This window comes from Salvelinus namaycush, chromosome 3 (genome assembly GCF_016432855.1).
Source record: "Salvelinus namaycush isolate Seneca chromosome 3, SaNama_1.0, whole genome shotgun sequence".
NCBI classification, from domain to species: domain Eukaryota; kingdom Metazoa; phylum Chordata; class Actinopteri; order Salmoniformes; family Salmonidae; genus Salvelinus; species Salvelinus namaycush.
The window spans coordinates 3140105-3155199 of NC_052309.1; the positions used below are offsets into that span (position 1 = coordinate 3140105).

At 41.2% G+C, this 15095-nt stretch overlaps 1 protein-coding gene across 3 annotated transcripts in view; it reads right to left on the bottom strand.

The window, feature by feature from the left end:
• Positions 1 to 3311: 3311 nt before the first annotated feature.
• Positions 3312 to 15095, bottom strand: part of LOC120044855 (lysosome membrane protein 2-like) — a 50598-nt gene continuing 38814 nt past the window's right edge. Inside the window, exons 8-13 of one of the 3 annotated variants that reach the window (XR_005476584.1) lie at positions 12090 to 12208; positions 11523 to 11596; positions 10357 to 10408; positions 10084 to 10236; positions 6844 to 7771; positions 3312 to 6648 (exon numbers count right to left, since the gene is read on the bottom strand). Coding sequence is in view for 1 of the 3 variants with exons in the window: in XM_038989545.1 (XP_038845473.1) it covers positions 7664 to 7771; positions 10084 to 10236; positions 10357 to 10408; positions 11523 to 11596; positions 12090 to 12208 (506 nt within the window). In the remaining 2 variants the exon portion in view is untranslated. Of the gene's footprint in view, positions 7772 to 10083; positions 10237 to 10356; positions 10409 to 11522; positions 11597 to 12089; positions 12209 to 15095 lie in introns of all 3 variants that reach the window. The other 2 variants (XR_005476583.1, XM_038989545.1) reach the window with 2 other exon arrangements.

Consider the following 15095-nt stretch of genomic DNA (forward strand, 5'->3'; position numbering starts at 1 on the left):
GATATTTTTTAATACAGCTTTACACATAAGACATTACCGTTGATGAAGCCGTCAGGGCAGTAACTCGCATCAAGCTAATTTTAGGTCGTCACTAGTTACCACAGCCTCAAAGTCATAAACCCTGCCTATTTCTACAATTTCTCTTCTTAAAATGTGATTTAAAACCTAACCCTAACCACACTGCTAACCTTATTCCTAACCTTAAATTAAACCAAAATAAAATTTTGTTTTTATACATTTTTACAGTAAAGCCATTTAGACTTTGTGGCTGTGGTAACTAGTGAAAACCCTAATTCAATGCTTTACAGGTGTAGACTGGTGACGGTGTTATCATTGACTGGTTTAGACCTGGGACACGAGGTGAGTGCAATTAATTATCAGGTAGAACAAAGAAACAGCAGGCTCCGGACCTCATAGGGTAAGAGTTGAATACCCCTGTCTTAGACAATACAGAATACACTTAATACAAGTGGAAACACTTATCTCCCTCACTAGCTTTAAGCACCAGCTGTCAGAGCAGCTCACAGATTACTGCACCTCTACATAGCCCATCTATAATTTAGCCCAAACAACGACCTCTCCCACTACTGTATTTATTTATTTATTTTGCTCCTTTGCACCCCATTATTTCTATCTCTACTTTGCACATTCTTCCACTGCAAATCTACCATTCCAGTGTTTTACTTGCTATATTGTATTTACTTCGCCACCATGGCCTTTTTTTTGCCTTTACCTCCCTTATCTCACCTCATTTGCTCACATTGTATATAGACTTATTTTTCTACTGTATTATTGACTGTATGTTTGTTTTACTCCATGTGTAACTCTGTGTTGTTGTATGTGTCGAACTGCTTTGCTTTATCTTGGCCAGGGCGCAATTGTAAATGAGAACTTCTTCTCAACTTGCCTACCTGGTTAAATAAAGGTGAAATAAAAAAATAAAAAAAATAAAAAATTAGCAAATCCGAGTTGTAACTTTGGCTAGTAACGTTAGATACCTAGCTACGGTTAGCTAGCCTGCAGCTAGCTAGCTTGCCTCACTAGCATTTTCAAATGACAACATTACATAACCAGAGGTATCTAGACAATACACAATAAACTTGTATAAGCTATGACTTAACTAAGTTGTAATGAGGTAGCTAGCTAGAGTTAGCTAACGACAGTGGTGGGAAAAGTACCCAATTGTCATAATTTAGTAAAAGTAAAGATAACTTAATATAAAATAAAAGTGAAAGTCACCCAGTAAAATGCTAACGTTACTTGAGTTCAAGTCTGAAATTATTTGGTTTTAAATATACTTAAGTATCAAAAGTAAATGTAATCGCTAAAATATACTTAAGTATCAAAAATTTTAAATTACTTATATTAACCAAACCAGGCGGCACAATTTAATTTATTTATCGATAGCCAGAGAGACACTCCAACACTCAGACATAATTTACAAACCAAGCATTTGTTTTAGTGAGTCTGCCAGATCAGAGGCAGTAGGGATGATCAGGGTTGTTTTCTTTAAGTGTGTGAATGGGATCATTTTCCTGTCTTGCTAAGCATTCAAAATGTAACGAGTACTTTTGGGTGTCAGTAAAATTCAAATTTATCAAATAAATATTAAAATAAATATACCACAAAAAATAACTTAAGTAGTACTTTAAAGTATTTTACTTAAGTACTTTACACTACTGGCTAGCGAAGCAGTCTAGCTAACGTTAGCTAGCGAGGCAGGCTAGCTAAGCTGTACTGTCTTTGCTAAAAATGTTATCTAGCCTGCCTCGCTAGCTAAAGTTAGCTAACCTGCCTTGCTTTACCAAAAGATAGCTACCCACATAACCAGCAAAATGTTATCTAGTGTCGTTAGCTAAATTACACAAGAGAGGTCATTATATTCCAGTATCTCTGGTTCTACCCACCACCGGCCATTGCACACCAAGCTAGCATTACTGGTGCAGACTTTGGGACCAACAAACTCCAACCACCTATTCCACAAACTAAGGTTTCAGCAGGACATTCAAACCATATAACTTTGGTTGTGGCGACATGGTCGCAACAGCGCCTCTTCAACCTCAGGAGGCTGAAGAAATTTGGCTTTTCACCAAAAGCACTCACAAACTTCTACAGATGCACAATCGAGAGCATCCTGTCGGACTATAACACCGCCTGGTATGGCAACTGCTCCGCCCACAACCGTAAGGCTCTCCAGAGGGTAGTGAGGTCTGCACAACGCATCACCGGGGGCAAACTACCTGCCCTCCAGGACACCTACACCACCCGATGTCACAGGAAGGCCAAAAAGATAATCAAAGACAACAACCACCCGAGCCACTGCCTGTTCACCCCGCTCCCATCCAGAAGGCGAGGTCAGTACAGGTGCATCAAAGCAGGGACCGAGAGACTGAAAAACAGCTTCTATCTCAAGGCCATCAGACTATTAAACAGCCATCACTAACATTGAGTGGCTGCTGCCAACATACTGACTCAAATCTCTAGCCACTTTAATAATAAAAAATTGGATGTAATAAATGTATCACTAGTCACTTTAAACAATGCCACTTTATATAATGTTTACATACCCTACATTACTCATCTCATATGTGTATATACTGTACTCTATACCATCTACTGCATCTTGCCTATGCCGTTCGGCCATCGCTCATCCATATATTTATATGTACATATTCTTATTCATTCCTTTGTTGTTGTGAAATTGTTAGATTACTTGTTAGATATTACTGCATGGTCGGAACTAGAAGCACAAGCATTTCGCTACACTCGCATTAACATCTGCTAACCATGTGTATGTGACCAATAAAATTTGATTTGATTCGATTTGGTCAATCAATATAGGTCTGCCTTCCTTTGAATGCATTGGGGGGAATGACACAACAGAGCCCCATTCAATGAAGGGAAGCAAAGTGGGCGGAGGGGCGATTTGAAGATGGAGTTTGGCAATATGATTTGTTAACATAATTGTATTCCAAGCCTTACTTTAATTTACTCATTGTAATGCACTGAGGTTCCAAACTTTGTTTTAGACGAGACCAAAATTGTCCTATTTACACTTTGTAGTGAATTTTGACACTAGAATGCATGTTTCTGACTCATATCGATACCACATCAAAGGGATTAGTTGCTTTTCAGCAGCATTTACTCTTTAAGCAAAATATTGTTAATTGCAACAGTTTTGACCCTCTTCAAGTTGTTCTTCTCCCTCCAGTGTTGCCAAAATATAAATGTGTAGGCTATAGTTGAAGATTATTTATTTGCCATTTTAAAGCATGCTGACTGATAACAATAGAAAACCGAAGAATGACAAATCAATCAAAAATGGTTGCTTTTATTTAATTGTAAATAAGTTTAACATTTTATTTTTTACAAACAAATATTGTAGTAACTTTTTTTGCAGTCTATATTCCAAAAATAAAGATAACTACGATAAATGTAAGGATTATGTTTGACTGCTGCAATGAAAAGCATTTAGCTGTATTACAGAAAACAGGACTTTGGGACTGAGGAAAGTGGTTTAAATACTATGGTGCTCAAGCACAAAACAAGTAGTGCTGTGTGTGTACACTGATGTCTATGGCTGTACATGTAAAATGCTTTTGATTTTATGGTGCATCATTTACAATATACAATTCTTCTGATAGTTGTTGTATCCCAATTTTGTCCTGTTTCTAATGACTGTTTTACAAAATGCACCATAGAGTCTGAGGGTGTATTTAAACCAGCGGAGGCTGCTGAGGGGACAACGGCTCGTAATAACGGCCGGAACGGAGCAAATGGAATGACATCAAACACCTGGAAACCATGGAAACCATGTGTTTGACGTATTTGATACCATTCCACTGATTCCGCTCCAGCCTTTAACACGAGCTCGTTCTCCCCAATTAAGATGCCACCATCCTCCTGTGAACGAGGCCCTCTTCGTTCAATGTCCTGTAATTCCATTACAGACCAAGGCACATGGTTGCTACAGAGTAAATACAGAGTCCAAAGACAAATTAACATCAAAATATGAAATGACTGATTAGACTTATAATAGAGAAGAAAACGCTAACATTTACTCATGTTTCAAATGATACATTTCTATTGCTGCTTTTCTATTTTTCAACAAGAATAACTAATACTGAGTACGTAAGTGCATGGCATCTCATAAACAAGTGAGCGACGAGTCAAACAGTATCTAATAAATTCACAACAAGTAATCTTAAGAAAGCAAAAGTTCCGCTACTTTTGTTTGGCATATCATAAACAAAAGAGAGTAGTATTAATACAACAGTCAGCTGGGTTACAAAATAACGCGTCGATAGGTAAGCTCAGAGCACTGATATGTGATCTGATGCGTTGATTTCAACATTGAGGTGTCATGCTAGCCCGATTGCCATGTTTGTTGGCGCTATCATGCTTGTCACGTGCAAGAACACAAACACACTCAGGCACTCAGGAGGCTATGTTCAGACAGTCATTACGGTACAATAATCATTCACGCAAATCCTGTAGAATCTTCCAATTTCAACAATATAACAAAGCATTACTACGCTGTAGCACTATAGCAGTTAAGCAGTTGTACAAAGGCTATTATAGTCATAACAAAAAATGAATATAATGTCAATAGGAGATGCCATAGTAAATAAACATATGTAGATTTCTCTCAATACATTTTCTCCAGAGACAGTCTGCTAATGTGCTCCTATTAATGGTTCACAATAGAAAGCAACACACAATTTGGCTTTTTAACATCACTACAAAATGTCTACAATTCCAGTAGTTTGGTATATGATATAAATGTTTATCTTTGATCCCAAAAAATGTCTGCCATTAGGATGACAACCTTGCATCAAAACTTGAAGTTATGGTTTCATCAGCAGCTATGGTAATGCAGAGATCATGTAGAGAGAATGTAGTGATGATAATACATTTAGATAATCCAGAACCTGATACGTGAGTTAAAAGTTTCAGTCCATTTTTCTGTCAAAAAATATCAACCCAAAAAAAAACAACGACGTATGGACTTCCCTGTATAACAGAAATGCACATTAGTACGCACTCTATTCTATTAGTAAAAACAAAAACACTATTCTGTAAATACATTCTAAAGGGATCTGATCTTCAAATTACACATTTTCATTGCCTTCATTCTTTTGTTTCAGACAAGAAGGCCCCCCCGCACTACAGGGCACAGGAGAATTGTCTGACGTGTCAAAAAGCCTCAGTAACAATTCAGTCAAAAAAAGCCTGTCCTTGTTTTACGCAGTATACGGAGTGCCATAGGTTTGTTGGCTTGTTCACAATGGCAGCAATAAGCCAATGATGTGGTATTTTTTATAATAGATCTGCCCGATACAGATCAACACTCACCTAATGAATGTACCAACTGGGGCACAGGTGTCTCACCTAATGAATGTACCAACTGGGCACAGGTGTCTCACCTAATGAACGTACCAACTGGGGCACAGGTGTCTCACCTAATGAATGTATCAACTGGGGCACAGGTGTCTCACCTAATGAATGTATCAACTGGGGCACAGGTGTCTCACCTAATGAATGTACCAACTGGGGCACAGGTGTCTCACCTAATGAATGTACCAACTGGGGCACAGGTGTCTCACCTAATGAATGTACCAACTGGGGCACAGGTGTCTCACCTAATGAATGTACCAACTGGGCACAGGTGTCTCACCTAATGAATGTACCAACTGGGCACAGGTGTCTCACCTAATGAATGTACCAACTGGGCACAGGTGTCTCACCTAAGGAATGTAGGCAGATGTCACATTTGGAATATCAGATAAGTAACACTTAAAAATGCTCACGTGCAAAATATCACCACATGCAAGTTGAAAGTGAAGGTGATCCATGAATTAGGTATGGATGGTATTGTGGATATGTTCAATAACATAAACATAGTCAGACGGCTTTTTTGTTCACTAATTTGAACATATTCAACCAACCAAGTTTGAAAATAAATTTAAACAGTGCATGAACAAATAAAATACGTAAAAATTTAACAATTATAGCTAATGTTACAAATATATATTTTTTGTTAGTTTTAATATGAATTCAAATTCATTAAGAAGACACACTCCTTACATTAAATATTTAGCCTTCGTTGTTCAGTAGAGCATCTCACCACTTCCTTGACCTTCTTTGACACTTTACGGTTTTATAATAATAATCACTTTTGAAGCCATCTCATGATGCACAAGGTGCATAGTTTCTAGCATAGTGCCCCTGAGAATGGAATGATACCTGAATAATGTACACACATCTTTGGGGAACATCTTTAGGACACATCTTAAGGACACATCTTTAGGACACATCTTTAGGACACATCTTAAGGACACATCTTTAGGACACATCTTTAGGACATATCTTTAGGACACATCTTAAGGACACATATTAGGGCACATCTTTAGAGCACATCTTTAGGACACATCTTTAGGACACATCTTAAGGACACATCTTTAGGACATATTTTTAGGACACATCTTAAGGACACATATTAGGGCACATCTTTAGGACACATCTTAAGGACACATCTTTAGGACACATCTTTAGGACATATCTTTAGGACACATCTTTAGGACACATATTAGGGCACATCTTTAGAGCACATCTTTAGGACACACACCTAGGGCTGGTTAGCCCCACCTTGTGGGTTAACAGGGACTTTGGGAAGATTAGCCCCACCTTGTGGGTTAACAGGGACTTTGGGAAGATTAGCCTCACCTTGTGAGTTAACAAGGACGTTGGGAAGATTAGCCTCACCTTGTGGGTTAACAGGGACTTTGGGAAGATTAGCCTCACCTTGTGAGTTAACAGGGACTTTGGGAAGATTAGCCCCACCTTGTGGGTTAACAGGGACTTTGGGAAGATTAGCCCCACCTTGTGGGTTAACAGGGACTTTGGGAAGATTAGCCCCACCTTGTGAGTTAACAGGGACTTTGGGAAGATTAGCCCCACCTTGTGGGTTAACAGGGACTTTGGGAAGATTAGCCCCACCTTGTGAGTTAACAGGGACTTTGGGAAGATTAGCCTCACCTTGTGGGTTAACAGGGACTTTGGGAAGATTAGCCCCACCTTGTGGGTTAACAGGGACTTTGGGAAGATTAGCCCCACCTTGTGGGTTAACAGGGACTTTGGGAAGATTAGCCCCACCTTGTGAGTTAACAGGGACTTTGGGAAGATTAGCCTCACCTTGTGGGTTAACAGGGACTTTGGGAAGATTAGCCTCACCTTGTGGGTTAACAGGGACTTTGGGAAGATTAGCCCCACCTTGTGGGTTAACAGGGATTTTGGGAAGATTAGCCCCATTTTGTGGGTTGAACCAGATCCAAATAAACAAAGTAACAAAACAAAAAAACGGAGACATATCACAGTAGTCTAACTAGTGCCACAATGATTTACAACGATCCAACCCTGAACAGCAACTCACACTGATATATATGATATACAGATGTAGGATCGTAATTTGATCACGCTTTTGTTTCTGAGAATTGCAAACTTGCAGTGTTTTTTACTTTTAAAAACCCTACAAAAATGTCCATTAATTATAATCCACATCATTCACATTTCCTGTTGCAGCAGGATTATTTTGCTGCTGTAGCAAACTGGTTCATATTAAGATCCTACATCTGTCTCTCCATAAACCCTTCCCATTCCCTCCTCAAGACTTGTCAATAACGGGAGTCAAGGCAACGTAGCTGCTGCCATTTTTTTCGTCAGCCTCCTTGTTGCTCACGGGGGAATAAGATGTGTCTTCCTTTGTTGACTTCTATAGATGAAGATAGCGGAGAGATGGAGAGAATGGAGGATGGAGTAGAGAGCAAGAGTGGAGTGAGAGAGAGTAGTGAGAGAGAGAGAGTAGAGTGAGAGAGAGAGTGGAGAGAGAGTAGAGTGAGAGAGAGAGTGGAGAGAGAGAGAAGGTGGAGTGAGAGAGCGAGAGAGAGGAGAGAATGGAGTGAGAAAGAGAGAGAGTGGAGAGAGAGAGAGAGGGTGGAGTGAGAGAGAGTGGAGGGAGAGAAAGAGAGATAATGGCAAAAGAGAGAGAGTGGAGAGAGAAAGGGAGAGCGATATTGGAGGGAGAGAGTGGAGAGAGAGAGAGAGTGGAGGGAGAGAGTGGAGGGAGAGAGAGAGTGGAGGGAGAAAAAGAGAGTGGAGGGAGAGAGAGGAGAGAGATAGTGGAGGGAGGGAGAAAGAATGGAGGGACAGAGAGAGTGGAGGGACAGAGAGAGTGGAGAGAGAGAGAGAGAGTAGAGGGATGGAGACAGTGGAGGGATGGAGAGAGTAGAGGGAGGGGGTGGAGGGAGAGAGTAGAGTGGAGAGAAAGAGAGAGAGGAAAGATAGAATTGAGGGAAAGAGAGGAGAGAGAGAGTGGAGGGAGAGAGAGAGTGGAGGGACAGAGAGAGTGGAGAGAGAGTAGCGGGAGGGAGACAGTGGAGAGAGTAGAGGGAGGGAGTGAAGGGAGAGAGTAGAGAGAGGGGAGAGGTAGTGGAGGGAGAGAGTAGAGAAAGAGAGAGGGGAGAGATAGTGGAGTGAGAGAGAGATATGATGGAGTGGAGGGAGATAGTAGAGAGAGAGATAGGGCATAGTAGAGAGAGGAAGAGAGTGGAGGGAGACAGTGGAGTGAGAGAGGGATGGAGACAGTGGAGGGAGGTAGAGAGTGAGGGAGAGAGTGGAGGGAGGTAGAGAGTGGACGGAGAGAGGGATGGAGACAGGGGAGGGAGACAGATGGGAGAGAGGTAGAGAGTGGTTAGTTATAGTACCAATCTAGCGAACAAAACATTGAACAAAATAGCTTGTCAGGATCATAATCTTTCAGATGCAGTGTTTGTTGTATAGCCATGAATGTCCTATCAGCAGGGACATGTTGGACTGTATAAAGGAACAGTTGGACACAGATTAAGTTTAGTGCTGGAGAATTTCCATTGAGCGTGTTCTTTCCCTTCAGGACTAGGCTTAAAGAATACGTTAAACTTAATTCTGAACAGAAACATAAAGGAAGCCGTGCACACCGTACTGTTAGAATGGGTTAAAATACACTGGTTAATACAGTCACTAAATCATGGGGGTATCATAGTTAAGAAAAGAGTTAAGTTACACAAACATGTTAGTACCTTGAAGTCAATTTGAGATTTTATTTTATTTTCAAATATTAGATTTGAGTTTAATGTTATGATGCAGACTGCATTAAGACCTTTTACAAAAAAACGTGTGTGTGAAAGACAGATGTTAACAACTGGTTCGAAATATTACAGTAAAGAACAAAGTAGCCGCATCACGTTGAGAGAAGAAGTGTCTTGTGACCAACCAAACCACGGCCTTAAAGTTCTACACTATTGTCTATTCTTCTGTGTCTCCTCATAGGAATCAGATATAGGAACAGTGGAATGGACATCGGGTTACCTAGTAACAGCCATCTTTTAGGGTTCATGACCTAGCTTCTAGTCTTTTAATAGGATCTCTATACATTTAGTCGGCGTACCTATTCTGTCTACAATATGACTTTCACGTTCCCCTTTGTGGCATTTCCTGCTGCCTTTTTAAAGTACTTTATAGTTGAGGGCCAGGACTTATTCTTGACTACGTGACTTCACCAGGAACAGCTCTGGCCTCTAACTATAGTTTATTGATTAGAGAAGAACACTGTTGTCTTGCTCCTCCCTGACACAGGCCCTCAACACTCTACCTTCCCAGAGAAACACAGGTCAGTATCCTGGGGTGGTCTAATCCGCTGCCAACAGAATATATCTGCCTGTATGAGCGTGGGTTTGATTCAGTCCCACTGTTATTCTAACACACCCGCTCCCCTCCCCGCCGAACTTTCCCACCAGTCTTTCACTGTTCTATATAAAAAATATATATATATATATATACAAAAGCAAGGGGAACTAAGGTTAGGGCGTCGAAAGGTTACTAGATTGAATCCCCGAGTTGACAAGGTAAAAATCTGTCGTTCTGCCCCTGAACAAGGCAGTTAACCCACTGTTCCTAGGCTGTAATTGTAAATAAGAATTTGTTCTTAACTGACTTGCCTAGTTAAATAAAGGTAAGATAAAAAAGGGAAGAAACATGGTTGTGTCATACCTTCTGTTTGAATTCGCAGACGATGAGGCCGATGAACACCAGCAGCAGGATGGCCCCCAGACCAACCAGGACGAGAGGGAAGTTGGACACCAGCGTCACCATCAGCAACAGCTTGTGGAGCTTCGCCGCCGACACGTCGTCGATCACTACCGTCTGAAGAAAACACTCAATGCGATTAACGCTCGGATTAAAATGAACATTTTCTGAATTTAAATGTCATATTCTACAAAAGTTGTATATTTTTGTGGAGTCAATGAAATGTGATTATCTCACCTCATTGATAAACATGACAGGGAAGATAGTCTCGTTCAGGGATTTGGTTTGCCTGTGATGGAAAATAGATTGTAAAAAAAAATCTTTGAACAATGGAAGGAAATCATATAGATATCATAAAGATTATGAGCTTTATTATTGCTTCTTGAACTTGGGTGGTGGTTGTGAGGCGGAAATCATTAAACAAAAGAAGGAAATCATTCAGAAACAGAAACTATATGTCTTTAGCTAGCTGAACCTGTGTGGTGGTTGTGAGATGGAAATCACTCAGAAACAAGAGACTATATGTCTTTAGCTAGCTGAACCTGTGTGGTGGTTGTGAGACGGAAATCACTCAGAAACAAGAGACTATATGTCTTTAGCTAGCTGAACCTGTGTGGTGGTTGTGAGACGGAAATCACTCAGAAACAAGAGACTATATGTCTTTAGCTAGCTGAACTTGTGTGGTGGTTGTGAGATGGAAATCACTCAGAAACAAGAGACTATAGGTCTTTAGCTAGCTGAACCTGTGTGGTGGTTGTGAGATGGAAATCACTCAGAAACAAGAGACTATATGTCTTTAGCTAGCTGAACTTGTGTGGTGGTTGTGAGATGGAAATCACTCAGAAACAAGAGACTATATGTCTGTAGCTAGCTGAACCTGTGTGGTGGTTGTGAGATGGAAATCACTCAGAAACAAGAGACTATATGTCTTTAGCTAGCTGAACCTGTGTGGTGGTTGTGAGATGGAAATCACTCAGAAACAAGAGACTATAGGTCTTTAGCTAGCTGAACCTGTGTGGTGGTTGTGAGACGGAAATCACTCAGAAACAAGAGACTATATGTCTTTAGCTAGCTGAACCTGTGTGGTGGTTGTGAGGTGGAAATCACTCAGAAACAAGAGACTATATGTCTTTAGCTAGCTGAACTTGAGTGGTGGTTGTGAGGTGGAAATCACTCAGAAACAAGAGACTATATGTCTTTAGCTAGCTGAACTTGAGTGGTGGTTGTGAGATGGAAATCACTCAGAAACAAGAGACTATATGTCTTTAGCTAGCTGAACTTGAGTGGTGGTTGTGAGGTGGAAATCACTCAGAAACAAGAGACTATATGTCTTTAGCTAGCTGAACTTGAGTGGTGGTTGTGAGGTGGAAATCACTCAGAAACAAGAGACTATATGTACTCACGGGAAGCCAGAGATTCTGTTGATGAGGATGTTGATCTGAGCTCTCTTACTGGCACGGATAGGAACACCAGTGGTCTGGAAGTGAAGAACACAGACGCAGTATTGATGAGCCATGTGAACTGCAGGTGTAACGCTCAATGTACTGGATACTTGATTAATGTCTAGGTTAAACATCAATAATTATAGCCTGGTAATATCTAGGTTAAACATTAATAATTATAACCTGGTAATATCTAGGTTAAACATTAATAATTATAACCTGGTAATATCTAGGTTAAACATTAATAATTATAACCTGGTAATGTCCAGGTTAAACATGAATAATTATAACATGGTAATGTCTAGGTTAAACATTAATAATTATAACATGGTATATCTAGGTTAAACATGAATAATTATAACATGGTAATGTCTAGGTTAAACATTAATAATTATAACATGGTATATCTAGGTTAAACATTAATAATTATAACATGGTAATGTGAGAACACAAATGTAACACTATTGGAATATTAAAGTGGATGATATATTGGACCGCCGGAGAAGTGAACACTACAGGATTGTGTACCGGGTTCAGGTCCAGGTAGGTCTGGTGATGCTCTCTGACAGGATCCAGTCCTTCAATGGCGTTAGAGTACTTCTCATCTCCCAGGTAGAAATGAGGAAAGGACGTCACGACTGGAGCACCTGGAGAGACAGGGAGGAGAAGTTAAGTGACTTGGAACTCTGTGAAGACGGGGAAAGACGAGAGGCTTTGAACTCTGTTCAAGCTAAGAGAGGAAGAAATGGAATGTGATAGGATCATCTTGTTTGCAATGTACAGTGGGGCAAAAAAGTATTTAGTCAGCCACCAATTGTGCAAGTTCTCCCACTTAAAAAGATGAGAGAGGCCTGTAATTTTCATCATAGGTACACTTCAACTATGACAGACAAAATGAGAAAAAGAAATCCTGAAAACCACATTGTAGGATTTTTTATGAATTTATTTGCAAATTATGGTGGAAAATAAGTATTTGGTCAATAACAAAAGTTTATCTCAATACTTTGTTATATACCCTTTGATGGCAATGACAGAGGTCAAACGTTTTCTGTAAGTCTTCACAAGAGGTACCCACAGCAATGTTGATTCACTAGAGGTACCCACAGCAGTGTTGATTCACTAGAGGTACCCACAGCAGTGTTGATTCACTAGAGGTACTCACAGCAGTGTTGATTCACTAGAGGTACTCACAGCAGTGTTGATTCACTAGAGGTACCCACAACAGTGTTGATTCACTAGAGGTACCCACAACAGTGTTGATTCACTAGAGGTACCCACAGCAGTGTTGATTCACTAGAGGTACTCACAGCAGTGTTGATTCACTAGAGGTACTCACAGCAGTGTTGATTCACTAGAGGTACCCACAACAGTGTTGATTCACTAAAGGTACTCACGGCAGTGTTGATTCACTAAAGGTACTCACAGCAGTGTTGATTCACTAGAGGTACTCACAGCAGTGTTGATTCACTAGAGGTACTCACAGCAGTGTTGATTCACTAGAGGTACTCACAGCAGTGTTGATTCACTAAAGGTACTCACAGCAGTGTTGATTCACTAGAGGCACTCACAGCAGTGTTGATTCACTAGAGGTACTCACAGCAGTGTTGATTCACTAGAGGTACTCACAGCAGTGTTGATTCACTAAAGGTACTCACAGCAGTGTTGATTCACTAGAGGTACTCACGGCAGTGTTGATTCACTAGAGGTATTCACAGCAGTGTTGATTCACTAGAGGTACTCACAGCAGTGTTGATTCACTAGAGGTACTCACAGCAGTGTTGATTCACTAGAGGTACTCACAGCAGTGTTGATTCACTAGAGGTACTCACAGCAGTGTTGATTCACTAAAGGTACTCACAGCAGTGTTGATTCACTAAAGGTACTCACAGCAGTGTTGATTCACTAGAGGTACTCACAGCAGTGTTGATTCACTAAAGGTACTCACAGCCATGTTGATTCACTAAAGGTACAGTACTCACAGCAACAAAAGCTTTAATATAAAACAGTTGTAGGCCCCTAACATCCCTCCACTACTAAGAGACCTGTTTCTCTAACTTCCCTCCACTACTAAGAGACCTGTTTCTCTAACTTCCCTCCCCTACTAAGAGATCTGTTTCTCTAACTTCCCTCCCCTACTAGAAGAGACCTGTTTCTCTAACTTCCCTCCCCTACTAAGATACCTGTTTCTCTAACTTCCCTCCCCTACTAGAAGAGACCTGTTTCTCTAACTTCCCTCTCCTACTAGAAGAGACCTGTTTCTCTAACTTCCCTCCCCTACTAAGAGACCTGTTTCTCTAACTTCCCTCCCCTACCAAGAGACCTGTTTCTCTAACTTCCCTCCCCTACTAAGAGACCTGTTTCTCTAACTTCCCTCCCCTACTAAGATACCTGTTTCTCTAACTTCCCTTCACTACTAAGAGACCTGTTTCTCTAACTTCCCTCCCCTACTAGAAGAGACCTGTTTCTCTAACTTCCCTTCCCTACTAAGAGACCTGTTTCTCTAACTTCCCTCCCCTACTAAGATACCTGTTTCTCTAACTTCCCTCCCCTACTAGAAGAGACCTGTTTCTCTAACTTCCCTCCCCTACTAGAAGAGACCTGTTTCTCTAACTTCCCTCCACTACTAGAAGAGACCTGTTTCTCTAACTTCCCTCCACTACTAGAAGAGACCTGTTTCTCTAACTTCCCTCCCCTACTAGAAGAGACCTGTTTCTCTAACTTCCCTCCCCTACTAGAAGAGACCTGTTTCTCTAACTTCCCTCCCCTACTAAGAGACCTGTTTCTCTAACTTCCCTCCACTACTAAGAGACCTGTTTCTCTAACTTCCCTCCCCTACTAGAAGAGACCTGTTTCTCTAACCTCCCTCCCCTACTAAGAGACCTGTTTCTCTAACTTCCCTCCCCTACTAAGAGACCTGTTTCTCGAACTTCCCTCCACTACTAAGAGACCTGTTTCTCTAACTTCCCTCCACTACTAAGAGACCTGTTTCTCTAACTTCCCTCCCCTACTAAGAGACCTGTTTCTCTAACTTCCCTCCACTACTAAGAGACCTGCTTCTCTAACTTCCCTCCACTACTAAGAGACCTGTTTCTCTAACTTCCCTCCACTACTAAGAGACCTGTTTCTCTAACTTCCCTCCCCTACTAGAAGAGACCTGTTTCTCTAACTTCCCTCCCCTACTAGAAGAGACCTGTTTCTCTAACTTCCCTCCACTACTAAGAGACCTGTTTCTCTAACTTCCCTCCACTACTAAGAGACATGTTTCCTGGTGTTGTGATAGGATCTGTCCTTCGCCCCTCAGAGGACAGCTAGTCCCTCTCCCCTCAGAGGACAGCTAGTCCCTCTCCCCTCAGAGGACAGCTAGTCCCTCTCCCCTCAGAAGACAGCTAGTCCCTCTCCCCTCAGAAGACAGCTAGTCCCTCTCCCCTCAGAGGACAGCTAGTCCCTCTCCCCTCAGAGGACAGCTAGTCCCTCTCCCCTCAGAGGACAGCTAGTCCCTCTCCCCCTCAGAAGACAGCTAGTCCCTCTCCCCTC